This window comes from Ictidomys tridecemlineatus, unplaced genomic scaffold, assembly GCF_052094955.1.
Source record: "Ictidomys tridecemlineatus isolate mIctTri1 unplaced genomic scaffold, mIctTri1.hap1 Scaffold_626, whole genome shotgun sequence".
NCBI lineage: Eukaryota > Metazoa > Chordata > Mammalia > Rodentia > Sciuridae > Ictidomys > Ictidomys tridecemlineatus.
The window spans coordinates 102,200-115,288 of NW_027524315.1; the positions used below are offsets into that span (position 1 = coordinate 102,200).

Genomic DNA, 13,089 nt, shown 5'->3' on the forward strand with positions numbered 1-13,089 from the left:
AGACACTGGTCCAATACCATGAACTACTCATGACCTCTTGAATTTGGAGCTTCTGGATGATCAGGAGGATAGATGGGAATCAAGAAGGAAGAGGTCAGTGTGAAGGGCTGGAGCTGAGATGAGGGAGAGCAGCAGCTTGTCCACCGCCATGTCTGAGGGAGTCTGTGTGTCAGGTGGCAGCATGCAGTCCAGAAGGGCAGAGGCAGGTATGAGTGACAGATGAGAACAGGCCAGGACCTAGGTTGCAGGTTCCTCTGTATGGGATGCTGGCCTCTATGGAGCAGGACACCAGTATGAGGTTCTGCATGTTCCTTGAACAAGGAGCTGAGAGGGTCTCTCTGCAGAGTCAGTATGGATGTGGAGCAAGCACACTAAATGTCCAGGTAACCCAATGTTTACCCTTGGCGGAACAGGTGCCCTCGTACACCCCAGCCAGCACTGAGCCTCTGGAGGCCAGGAGCTCTCATGGCTCTCTTTCGTCACTCCTGTGTGTGGTCACGTTCCTGGGTCTGATTTGGGCCCTGGCAATCCAGACCAAAGCCTCTAGGTTTTGTGCCTAGGCCATTCCCAATGCCGCCTGCATCCTCGGGCAGACCTAGGATCTTGGAGGCTATTGTCCCATTCCTCCCAACTTGTGGGATGAGATTGCATCTGTATGCAGGTAGTGGGGTCCTTTCACTTGGAGAGAAGTGCAGCTCCACAAAGAGCAATGGCAGGTCCAGGAAGTCCTATGTACAAGGATTGGGCTAGTAGCCTATGGGAAGAGCCCACGCGATGAGCAGGAGGTCAGCCTCAGGTAGTAGGGTCATGGATGTTGCCCTTGTATTTAGAGTGGAGGTGCCTCCAGAATGCCCCTGCCCACTGTCCTTGAGTAGTCACTTCAAGGCCCATTTCCTGAAGGCCTGTCTCCCATGCTGCTCCAGGTGACCTGCCACGATCGGGCTCCTGTCGTCATCCGCAGGGCCCTGGAGCTACACTTGCTTACTCAGGAGAAGCCGGAGGAATATGAGCTGGGCCAAATCATCTCTCACCGTCAGAGTAAGTGGGACAATCAGATGACAGAGAGCAAGGGTCAGGATGTGGACTCAGGTCAACTCTTAGCACCAAAGAGCATTCTCTGACCCCCAAGAACACTCTAACAGGGTGTGTTGGGCTCGTGCACAAAGCCAACTGCACTTCTGCTGGTGTAAGCTCTCCAGGTGTTTTGGTATACCCCAGTGGCTAGTGCGGCTCCCCACCAGGTGCCCTGCCCAGGACATGAAGACGCGTGCAAAGCTGACATCATTGAGGAGTGAGGAGGAAAGCCTCTTTCCAGGAGCAGTATGGTTCTGTGGTCTGAGATAGGAGTGGTTTCAGAGGAACATGGGAATGCATGGGCTAAAGATGGAACTGGCATTTTGTGGACTGAAGCAGTAGGATTAAAAGCCTTCTGTGTGACCAGAAAACCACTGCCTGGGCAGAGCATTGCCAAGATTCTAGCAAGCAGTAACAGGATGAAATTGGGAAGAAAACACAGCCTGGGAGACAGCTTGAATCATCTGTTTTTGCATCAATTCCATGGTCTTCCGCACCTGAGTCCACTAGCCAAGGAGTGATCCCAATAGCCAGGTTATGATCCCTAACTAGAGTCAGATGAGGGCTTCCTGAGCACGTAGCCACAGAGCTCATCTGATAATAATGTCAGCGCTTTTTCATTGGTTGGTTGGTTGGCTTTTGTGAGCCAAACACCTCAGCAGCCATTATCCCAGCCTATGTACGCTGAAGACCACCATCCCAATGAGTTCTAGGATCACTTGTCTCCTATCTTAACCTTCTGTTAGGTTAGTAGAGTCTATGGAAGAGGAAGTCTGTCTGGGGCCTTGGTAGCCTAAGAAATTCATAGCAGAGATCCCCACATCCAACCCAGAAGGGATAGAGAACAGGCTCTAGGTTAGAGGAGGGCGAGAGGAAAGAGGTGTTCAGAGGAAGGAGAAGCTGGCTGTTGTATTCCCCCACTCGGGGTCATGGCACCACTGGGCCATACACCATGTCGGAGGGAAGCAGTCCCTTTGCTGGTCTTTGGAATCATTGTTCTCAGGAGGGCAGCATTTGGAATGTGGTCTCCATTCTCAGAAGCCTGGTTCACATGGAAGCAGGCTCCACCAACGCAGAAGCGTGGCTCTAATGTGGTATCCGTGCTGGTCAGCCTGTCCTCACCGTGGCCATACTTGAGAATCCTAGGCCTTTTCTCTGGGTTTCACAACTTTCTCTTTGGTTGTGCACTGAGGCTGTCCATAAAGCTCTAGTGTGTGGCAGTGGAGAGCTCCTCAGCCCTTGCCACAAAGGCATAGACTGGGAGAGAGAGAACAAGGCTGGGAGAGAGGGAGAGATAGAAAGACGGAGAGGAGAAGGAAGACCTCTACTTGGAGAATGAGGATTCAGTGGAGCCAACAGGGACAAGGTACTGTTGCCCAGGGCGCACTCCTGTTTAGGTCTTCCTCCAAGCATGCTCCACCTTTCTTCCAGTCCCTCCCACCTCCCAGTAGTGTATTCATCTTGAATGAGAATTTCATGTTGACATCAGAGCACTCACCATCCAATGCTTCCTTCCAAACCCACCTGTGAAGATGGCTCATGTGGGGTCTGAATCTTCGGCACTTTTGTGGGAGATTTCAGATGCAAACCCTAGTGGTGTGCTTTGGCAGACGCAAGAGGACCTGGGATGTTTTGGAGTCCAAAGCCTTTGGTAGGAACAGACATTAGGTCTGTTGAAGTGCTCTGCCTAGTTCTTCCTCAGGGAGGACTGTGGAGGCTGTCTTGTTGGTATTGGTGCTGAATTGGAGAGCTCTCAGTTGTGTGGCTCAGTTCGTTTCTGGCACAGGCTCTCAGATGTTGGGGTGTCCCAGGGAGCACCTCCTGAGCCACCTTATTTTGTACACCCCTCTCTCCCCAGAGCTGAGGATTCCAGCGCAGGCCAACGTATTTTACGCAAAGAACCCTCACACGAAACCCAAATTCGTGCTGAGGAAAAGGAGCCTCTCCCAAAAGAATGATGAGTGGATCCAGCCTCAACCTCCCTCTCGTCCTGCAAAGAAGGCTCCAGCCCTCCTGAGGATGCTTGCAAAACCATTCTGCTGCTGTGTGCCTGGGCGGGGCTGAGGCAGCCCAGGAATATTTACATTGATTACTATTTGCTTCAAAGTTTGAATCTATAGTTTGCCATTGTCTTTGACCTTGTTTAGTAACACAGTTGTTACTCTATCCTGTATTTGTTGTTCCCATTAATATATTATTATTTTAAAATATATATGTTTTTGTTACCTGATCTACTGTGATGATTTGTTACCTGATCTACTGTGATGGTTTTTGATCCAAATTGTGCATTTGATGATAATGAATGCCATGCATTTAGGAACCTGTAGACTCTAGACAATGAATGAATGTCTACTGTTGCATGGACTGGTCTGCAGAGTCCTGTAGCATTTGAGCTTGTGTGAGGGCTTCATAGGGCTTGCAAAAAGTCCAGGTCAGATGGTCCTGCATGAAGCTTAGCTCCTAGTGGTCTCCTCTACAGCATAAGGGCCAAGGAGAAACCCACTTCCACACAGAAGATGGGAAGCTACCTTATGAAGGTGATCGTAGGTGTGGGACCCTCTTGCTAGGACCCTTTTTCTATTGGGCCAAAACTGTGCTCTGAATGTGATTGCTGAGAAGAGCTTGGAATTTCCTGATTGAAACAGTTCATGCAAGCTGCTTCCACTTGCAGGAACAAAGTGTGTTCTCGTTGAGCACTTTGGGGTGTCCCAGGTTGCACTAGAGTGTGTCAGAAGCACTTGTAATGATTGGCATTCACGGTTTCACATTGAAGCCTCTGTGCCATCTGTCAACCACTGATGGCTGCAAGTGGGTACCCTGCCTTTCAATGAGTTTTCTGAAAAAGTAGGAGTTTTGAAGAACTGATCTTCTCAGCATTCCCCTTGCCTCCCCAAGTTGGGTGATGTCAATTATACAGGCTTCCTTGGGAGCACACATTTTATATTGAGCTGGAATTGGACTCTGGATGCGATTGCTGAAAATAGCTGGGGAATGGGAGAATGGAAGCTGTTTGCTGCAAGCAGTTTCAATTTGCTTTGTTGATTAACTTTGTTGTAAGTGAGCACATGCTATTTTTTTTTTCCTGTGGACCTAGAAGAATTCAAAACTGCTTCTTACAGGTGACAGGCATGCTTACACATTGAAGCCTCTGTGCCATTGATAAAAAAAAAAAACAGTTCACTCATGTGGGCACCTGCACTTCAAGTGAATGTTGTAAATGAGTGTGACAAATGGATGTCAGTGAGACTTTGGAGAACTGATCTTCTCAGCTGGTCCTCTTTTTCACTGCACGTTGGTGATGCTAGATTCAAGAGATCTCTTTCTGGCACCCTTTGTGTTTCATGCCTGAACTGTGCTCTGAAAGTTCTTGAGGAGAACAGCTTAGAAGTGCAGAAGTGAAGCTGTTTGTTGAAGCAGCTTCAAGTGGCACAAGCTAACTTGTTCTCAGTGAGCACATGGGGATTTTCCCTGGTTGAAGCAGTGTGAATGAGAATGGCTTCTCAGAGCTGGTAGGCATGTTTGCATTTGGCAAACTTTGCCATCTGTCACCCAGAGTTCCTTGCATGAAACCTACATTTCCAGTGTTTTCAGAAAGGTGTGATGAGTGGGTTTCCATGGAATTTTGTGGAATTGATCTTTTCAGGCAGTCCTCATTGCCTTCTCAAAATTGTTGATCCTGGTGCAAGGGCTCTCTTGTCAGCCAACATTGTATTTTGGGCCTGACCTCGGCTCTGAATGTACTTGCTGTACTTCCCATCTTTCCTCTCTCTGGTCCACTCCTCAGATCCCATCCTCCTTTCAATAGGGCCTCATCCAAGAAGCCTCCCCATGTGCCTCCCACTTGATTTCAACTTCTCCAGTGCACTTATTGTCTAAGCAGGGATTCCCAGGAGAGAGGGCTCTCCATTCTGCACACTGAAATTTCTCAGCAGGGAGGACTCCTCCATGCTTGGATGGCGGGGCTGCAATCACCTGGAAGGTGGAAATAGGAGGCTGGTGGTGTTCCTAGCCAGGATGCTGGTGATTGCAGTGCATTTAATCTATGGCCCTCAAGGAGGTTTATGCTGCAGATTTGTGTACTTCTGCATCTGTATGCACACAGTTCTTCATGTGGGGAAAAAAGCAATGTTCTCAAAGTTTGCTTTATATTATACTCAACTGGTAATTTACAAACCCCAGTGTCCCATCTTAGCCCAGAGCCATTCCATCAGCCCAGGGCCAGTGGGTGGTCCAGCGGTCAGTACTATGCACAGCTCCCAGGTGGCTCCAGTGTGTAGCTGAATTTGAGAGCCAGTGTACTGTAGGATTTGCTCTTGAGGTTAGAATTCATTGACTTCCTCTTATGTCATTTCACTGGTTCAGGATATTCCTTGTCTCATGGACTATTCTGTGAAATCTTCAAGTTAGCCATCTCTGGTCATTTCTTCCATTTGATGGCACCTGGTTCAACAGCTTGTTGTTGGGTGGGGTCGGTCATGGGCAGTCCTGGGTCACAGAGAGGGACAGGAAGACCCTAATGTGGAATGGTGGTGTAGAGAGTAAGGGTGGGGCCAGAGCCCACACTGTGGTTAGGGTAGGGAAGGGATCTGAAGAGAGTACCTTGAAAGCGAGCTCTGGCTGCAGTTAACCAGGAATCAGGGCCTGGAAATGGAAGCCATGACAGGGCTTCTGACTAGAAAGGACACATCTTTCTGGGCTCAGTTGGAGGTCCATCGAGGCAGAGGAAAAGAGAGAGGATGCAGGAGAGGGGGATGGTCTAGATCACAGAGCCGCTCCGTCATCATATCTTAGAGAATGGATTTTTTTCTTCCAGTTGTTGGTAAATGCTAATTCCTTCACGTGTTACATTCACATCCACCTCGTCCATTGGAAAGGCTGCTCAACCACCACAGGCAGTGGTATCTTGGTGGATGTGTGCATTCTAAAAGGAGGTGAGGTTGGCGCCAATAGAGTGTGTGGGCGCTCAGGCATTGGCAAGCTTGCTTTGGAGAGTGAATCCTCTAAATGTTATTGGGCTGTTTTTGAAAGATCGTGTGGTTTGGCTAGACCTAGAATGCTTCCACACAATTTAGCATGGTGTATATTTTAGAGAGCATGATCACTGAGGGGCAGGTTGCTGGTGTGAAGCCGTGAGCATTAACATCTATCAAGTTTCTCACCTGGAGTTGGCTACCTACAACTGGTGACAGTGTTTTGCTCCTACGGAGCAATACTGAACAAGTCTCTGGGCCAGTAATCCATTGCTGAACTCCATCACTAACAAAAAGTCCCTGAGTGAAGGTGAGGACCAGAAGAGCCCGGGAACCACCTGACAGCAGCCCTGAAGTCCTGACCTCTGGCACATCATATGCCAACTCAACTGGGTATCAACCTCTTCCTGGGCTCATTAGAACTGTGTGCTTCAACTTTCAGAAACAAATGCAGAATGACAGAATCTTCTCTGAGGACACTTTTCTAAGTCTTGTTTGCAGCACGTGTTCTAAGTCTTATTTGCAGCATGTCTTCACTGGAATGAGTAGTCATTTGGCATTCTGTTGTACTTAAAATTTCATGAGATTCTGTCGCTCCCACCTGACAGATCCCTTTCCAGAACAATCTTGGGGCCCTGCTGCAGGGACACCCAGTGAGGATGCTCGAGGAAACCTTTCTGTCCAGGAAAGCGGTGGGGCTGGTGAGGGCTGGGGTCCTAGGGCGAGCTGGCTGCGGCTTTTTACCTGAAGTCCCCCTGTCCCGCCCCTTGATGATCCTCCTGGAGTCGGGCCCCAAGTGACTTCTCCCTTGGCAGCCTTTGGGAGGCACCGAGGAACTGTCTGGTGCCCTGTCCCTGAGGGCGACAGGGCTTTCAGTGTTTGCTGACTTGAGTTGTAAGGATTTTGTAAGGAGGACTCCAGCCCTCCACCTCTACCCGCAGACATCCAATGGATGGCTAAAGGCAGAATTAGAAGGGCAGCATCTCTGCCTCAATATATGGCCCATCCATCCCCTTTGCCTGAGTCACCTTGGATTTGTTACTGGACCCTGCTGGCTGCATCAGTGCCCACCAGCACAAGGAACAGGCAAAAAAAAGAAATAAAAAGGAAAAAATGAAGAACTTTGATCAAACTGGGGAGAAGCAGCCAGAAGGCTTGGAAGAAGCCCCTGACCCACAGAAGTGGTTACAGTTTATAGAAACAAAACCCAAGTGATCTACATCCGTGAATTTCCTTGGCCTGAAGAAAAGCAAAAATGGGAAAAACACAGAAAATGCCTAGGCAGATGGCCTGTGCCCAGGCTTGAGGAAGGGCGGGACCCATCTTAGCTTTCCTGGCTCCTGAGGTGGGCGTGGGGTTGCAGCCCGTCTCTATTTTCAGCAGAAGAAAGTTGCTCTTAATTCAGAATCCAGACCCCCACCCCCATGCAGTCTGTTTCATGTCCCAGGAACAAGGTCTGATTGATGTGCATCTGAGAGCCAAAGCAGGTGACACAGCTCTCCTGACAAGGCACCACCTGGCCAATCCAGGGAAGATGGACAGACCTCAACTGGTCAGGACCACCTGCTTTGGCAGCTGTGCAAAGCCCAAGCCCTTGCCCTCATTCCCCTCTCTATAAAAGCTCCAAGTCATTGTCACCCCCTGAAGACAGGCTAAGATGTGGGTCCCCGGCCTTCCCCGTGTGGCTGCACTGATAAAAGTTCCTTTCTTGCTGGGCATGGTGGTGCATGCCTGTAATCCCAGAGATTCTCGGGAGGCTGAGGCAGGAGGATCACTTGAGGTCAACCTTGGTGATTTTGTGAGACCCTCAGCAACGTAGCAAGACCCCTTCTCAAAACAAGAATAAAAAGGATTGGGGTGTACTCAGTGGTAAGGCACCCGGGTTCAATTCCTAGTCCTTTACCTGGAGCTGAAGCTCCCTGCCTCCTTTTCTTTTGCGGGTTAAAGCTTCCCCTGTGCATTCAGTCTCATTGGGCTTGGAGTTACCATTGACCCAACTCATAAGTTCCCATCTCTGGTATCTCCACCTCCTCTTGGTACTGGGGATTGGACCAGGGGCTCTGCCACTGAGCTACATCCTCAGCCCTTTTAATTCTTTATCTTAAGACAGTGCCTCAATAAGTTGCTAAACCTGGCCTCAAACCCACAATCCTCCTGCCTCAGCCTCCTGAGTCACTCTATCACAGGTGGGTGGCACTGTGCTCGGCCTGTGGTTGCATTTGGATGCAGTCCAAGCTGCTGCAGGTTTGAGGAATGTTCTGTGGGCATCTATATAACAGTACCTGAAGGGGGCGCCAGACCCTCTCGCTGTTTTTTTCTGTGGATGTCTGCCTGGCCTGCAGTGGGTTGGTCACAGGACATTCAGGAGAGATCTAGGGCACTGGGCAGTGCCCTCCATCCAGCAGGTGACCTGGCAGGAAGAGCCCTTGCAGCAGGGAAGTGGGGTGGCACTCTGTAGGTGAAAGCACAGAGCTCTCTGATGACTAGTGACTAACACAATGTGAAGCAGAAACATCCCATGAATTTCATGTTCAAGTACAAATCTGGCTAGGATGACTGGATGGCATTGCAATCTCCTGAAGGTCCTTCTTGGATTCATACAAAAAGAGAGAGCGAGGGACTAAGGGGCAGGAAGGAAACACAACTTTTTCAAACACTGAGATCTGGAGTCCAGCTCCTGCCATGTAGTCAGTGAATGAATAGATAATAATTGTTTTTATGGGACCATGTGACCTGGGGCTGCTCGGCTTCCTGTGGGCCCTCAGCATCCCTATGTATAAAGCAGGGGCACAGACCAAGGGTGCTGTCAGCTTTCTGTTGCTGTGACAAAGCATCTGAGAGAATCCCCTTAAAAGGAAACAGGGTTTCTTTTGGCTCATGGCTGCATAGGTCTCAGTCCATGGCACCTTAGCCCTGTTGCTTTGGGCCTGTGACAGCACAGTAGGACATCCTGGCAGCTGGAGCACATGACAGAGGAGGCTGCTCATCTCTGGGTAACTGGGAAGAGGGTGGGTAGGACTGGGCTGGGTCCCAATATCCCCCTCAAGGTCACACCCCTAATGATCTCATTCCTTCCAGGAGGCCCCACCTACTAAAGTTTCCATTATGTCCCAAGGGCCACAGGCTGGTGACCAAGCCTTTAGCACATGGGCAATGGGGACATTTGACATCCAAACCACAATACCAAGTGATCATTAGCTGGGGGCTAACCCCCGGTCTCCGGGCCAACCCCTCCCCACAGGCCAGGCCTGGGGAGATTGACTGCATTCTGCAGGACACCCACTGTAGGCAGCTGCCTCAGCCAACATGGAAGTCCTTAGCAGAGGCTCTTTTATTTCACGGGGGGTGGTACCAGTGATTGATCTCAGGGATTCTTGACCACTGAACCCCATCCCCAGCCCAATTTTGAATTTGATTTAGGCTCAGGGTCTCACTGATTTGCTTAGTGCCTTGCCATTGCTAAGGCTGATTTTGAAATTTTTGATCCTCCTGCCTCAGCCTCCCGAGGTGCAGGGATTCCAGGAGTGCACCACTGCGTTGGCCAAGGGGCTCCTTTTGGGCAGTGGGGTTTCCTTGGAGAGAAAGCTGACCCTGTCCTGGGGTCATCCCTGATTTGCCCACACAGCAGTGCTTTGTTACTTTTTCTTTTCTCTGGAGGGCAACTCAATTCATACCTAGTAAACATAGCCCCACAGGTTCTCTGATTAAGAATAGTGCAGAGCTGGGGGGCAGTGGTACATGCCTGTAATCCCAGACACTCTGGAGGCTGAGGCTGGAGGATGGCATGTTTGAAGCCAACCTTAGCCATTTAGTGAGGCTCTGAGCAACTCAGTGAGACTCTGTCTGTAATGAAGTATTTTAAAAAGGGCTGGGGATGTGGCTCAGTGGTAAAGCACCCCTTGGTTCAACCCCTGGTACCAAAAGAGAGAGAGAGAGAGAAGTGAAGAAATAAGGGAAAACAAAACTCAAGCTAAGATCTTAACCCTGCAAACGCAGCTGGTAGAGAAACGTGCTGACTTCAGGGCTATGAGGATTCACCTCACCAAGACTCAGGTAGCAAATGCTCTCCAAACCTGTCACCCTCAGGGCTGGGTGAGCTCCGCGGTAGAGCACTTGCCTAGCATGTGCAAGGCCCTGGGTTCAATGCCCAGTGCGGCAACAAAAAGAATTTCAAAACCCCATGTGATCCTCAGGTCCAGGGAGAGCAGTCAGAGCAGCTGTCTGCCCCTGAGACTGGGCCTGGGAGGACTCACTGGGAGGATGCCAGGGGGCTCATCAAAGGTCCGGGGAATTGCCACCAGTGCGGCCAAGGTCACTCCTAGATGGCAAAATGAAACCTGTGAGCCACGTTTTCTGTGACTCTCAGGAATCCCTTCCACACCTCTGTCCTTAAAACAGGGAAGAGTAATAATGTCACTCAGTCCCTTTGTAGTGCTGGGACCACAGTGGTCTTTAGAGGAGATCTCATGGCTGCCCTGGGTCACCCCCTGCTTCACATCCCCTTGGTGACCAGTGGTCTCTTCCCACCTGAATGCTGTCCAGACCCGACTCCTGGGGTGCAAGCCTTCCCCTCCACCCTTTACCAGTGCTCACCAGCTGCCCTGGGGCATGGGAGGCTGTGACCCAGGCTTGGGTAGGGCTTCCCCCTTAGCCAGAGCCGTCCTGAGAGCCCCAGGCTGCAGCCCCAGCCTGGAAGTGGCTGCCTGGAACAGAGCAGGAGGTTGCTCCCTGTGGCCCCTCTGGCCCCTCTCTTCCTCCTGTGGAAGGAGCATGTGAGGAATGGCTTGTCCTTAACCCTGTGCAGAAGCTTCCAAAGAAACCGCTTCAAAGCCCTGGAGCAGGGGAGGGTTTTGAAAGGTTTGTGGAGCCATCTGAGAAGAAATGGCAGAACTTCAGAGATGAACAAGAGAGCAGGAGTTCCAAGCCTCTTTCGATGGAGTTTCTAGCAAAACAGGATGTTGGTTGCAGGAGCCAGATGCAAGCCAGGCTCAGATGACCCCATGGAGTACCATCAGGCGACCAATGGCCACTTGAAAACTGTATCGTAAAAGAGCTTCCAGTCCTGAAGCGCAAACTATGCCAGGGGCCTCCAGGCTAAATGACAGAAGCAGGCACACAATGACACATGGCCTGTGACCTCACTCATGGAGAGTATAATACAGATGTACCATAGAAGTAGAAAACATTATTGTGACCAATATTTTCATAATGATGATTGTTAGGATGGCCTTTCATGTTGGTTGTGATAATTGACAGCTGTCATTTTACAAATAATGTTGATCAAACGCTCCCTCTGGGCCATGCTCTAGGCCAGCCACTCTACCTGCCTTGCCTACCTGATCCTCACAGTGTCCCCAAGAAGCCAACACAACAAACCAGAAAGCACAATGTCCCTGCTAGCAAGTGCAGGACCTAAGTCTTGAACCCAGACACAGAGACCAACCAAATTCAATGAAATATTTACTGGAATACTGGTAGAAATCTAGGAGAAGAGGCTGTGGCCTAGAAATGGGGAGGGTTGGCTTCAATCCTCAAAACCCAAAGCTGTCAAGATGGTTCAATTGACCATCCACGTTAGAAACTACTCTCCAACGAAATATGCCCCAAACATTGTCAAAACAGAGGGACCGATTGGGAGGAAATGGCAACCCAGTAGAATAGGAGGCACGAGGAGAAACACAGATGAGCACTATGCACGGGAGGAGGTCACTGGAACACAGCTGGCAAGAAGATGAACACAGGCTCAAATGATGTGTTTTATTTATTTATTTTTTACCCAAATTAAGGATGTTGATAATATGTGCTGGGAGGGGATAGGAAGATAAGCTTTTTTCATACACTTTGGAGGCACATTTAACATTATCCATGAAACTTAAAAAATGCACGAATGCTATGCTCCCTACAACACAGAAATTCAGGTCTTGGGACGTGCCCTGGGAAGCTCCCAGAAGGAAGTTCATTTCAATGCCGTGTTAAATTATAAGACGTGTACAATGCAATGGCCATTGGCAGGAAGTCTGTGGCCACAGTGAATAAGGAGGCACGTGCTGACTGCAAGTTCTTAGGACCTGTGGGTGGAAAGAAGACCCTGGACCACATGTTTCAGCTGTGGGACACAGACACAGCCCTGAACATAGGCTGGTCCAGCGGCACTGTGCATCTCTCCAGATCCACACGGTGTGGAAACCGCAGCCATCACTTGGCTTTAGGGACAGTAGCTGAGGTGATTTTCTTTTCTGAGAGATAGGGGACCATGGGTGACTCCCTAATAGACAGATGACCAGAGCCACCTCTGGGGAGAGTCTGGGCCAGGAGGTGATGGGAGAAGAGGAATTCGATCATCTGTTTCCATTTTTCTGTGATTTGGTTCAAGTGGTAAAGCCCTGCTATTTATTAATTAATGGATCAAATAGGTTCATCATTGTTTTAGAGTACAATTAGGTGCCTTCAAACTTTAGGCTACATGGGCACATTTGAGAACGGTTCCAGCCATTCTGTCATCCTTTGGGTCATTCCCCTCCTATGTCCTGTGAGACATTTTCTATGTGAGGCTTGAAGAAGAAGAAGAAGAGAATATTCTGTAAAGAAAACCTTATGATCTGTGCATTATAAAATTGAATGGGTTCATTCAGAAATCAGAAGTTCTATTGAAAGCTCTTTGCATGAGGCAAATAAAACTTATTTTTAGGCATCCTGGTGAAGACAAGGTTTTATCTTTTTGTCTCATGTCTGTGTTTTTCTTTTTATTTGTTAGAATGAAATCCATAGGTTGGCAGACCATTCTATCAGATGTGTACCTAGATGACATTTCAATTACCCACTTTTACATGGTAGACATTTTGTACATGAACACTGCCTGTCTGCAACTTTTTTTAAAACAGGACTGGGCTCAGGAGCCCAAATACCAATGTTAGCTGGAACATGTTCTCCAGTTTGGCCTATCTGTCAGTATTCCCTGAGGTCATCTGTTCCATGAGCTTCGTTACTCCTGCTCCCTCACCAGCTTTCATAGAAACCACATGCTGTCTATGAGTCAGAGACACCA

The 13,089-nt window shown here is 49.4% G+C and overlaps 1 protein-coding gene across 1 annotated transcript in view; it reads left to right on the forward strand.

Moving 5' to 3' along the window:
• The window catches only part of LOC144374233 (uncharacterized), a 30,056-nt gene extending 26,752 nt beyond the window's left edge, over positions 1–3,304 (forward strand). The window contains exons 12-13 of the mRNA XM_078037158.1: positions 924–1,038; positions 2,933–3,304. Of these exons, the coding sequence (XP_077893284.1) occupies positions 924–1,038; positions 2,933–3,138 (321 nt within the window). The 3' untranslated portion in view covers positions 3,139–3,304. The remainder of the gene's footprint in view (positions 1–923; positions 1,039–2,932) is intronic.
• The last annotated feature ends 9,785 nt before the right edge of the window (positions 3,305–13,089 follow it).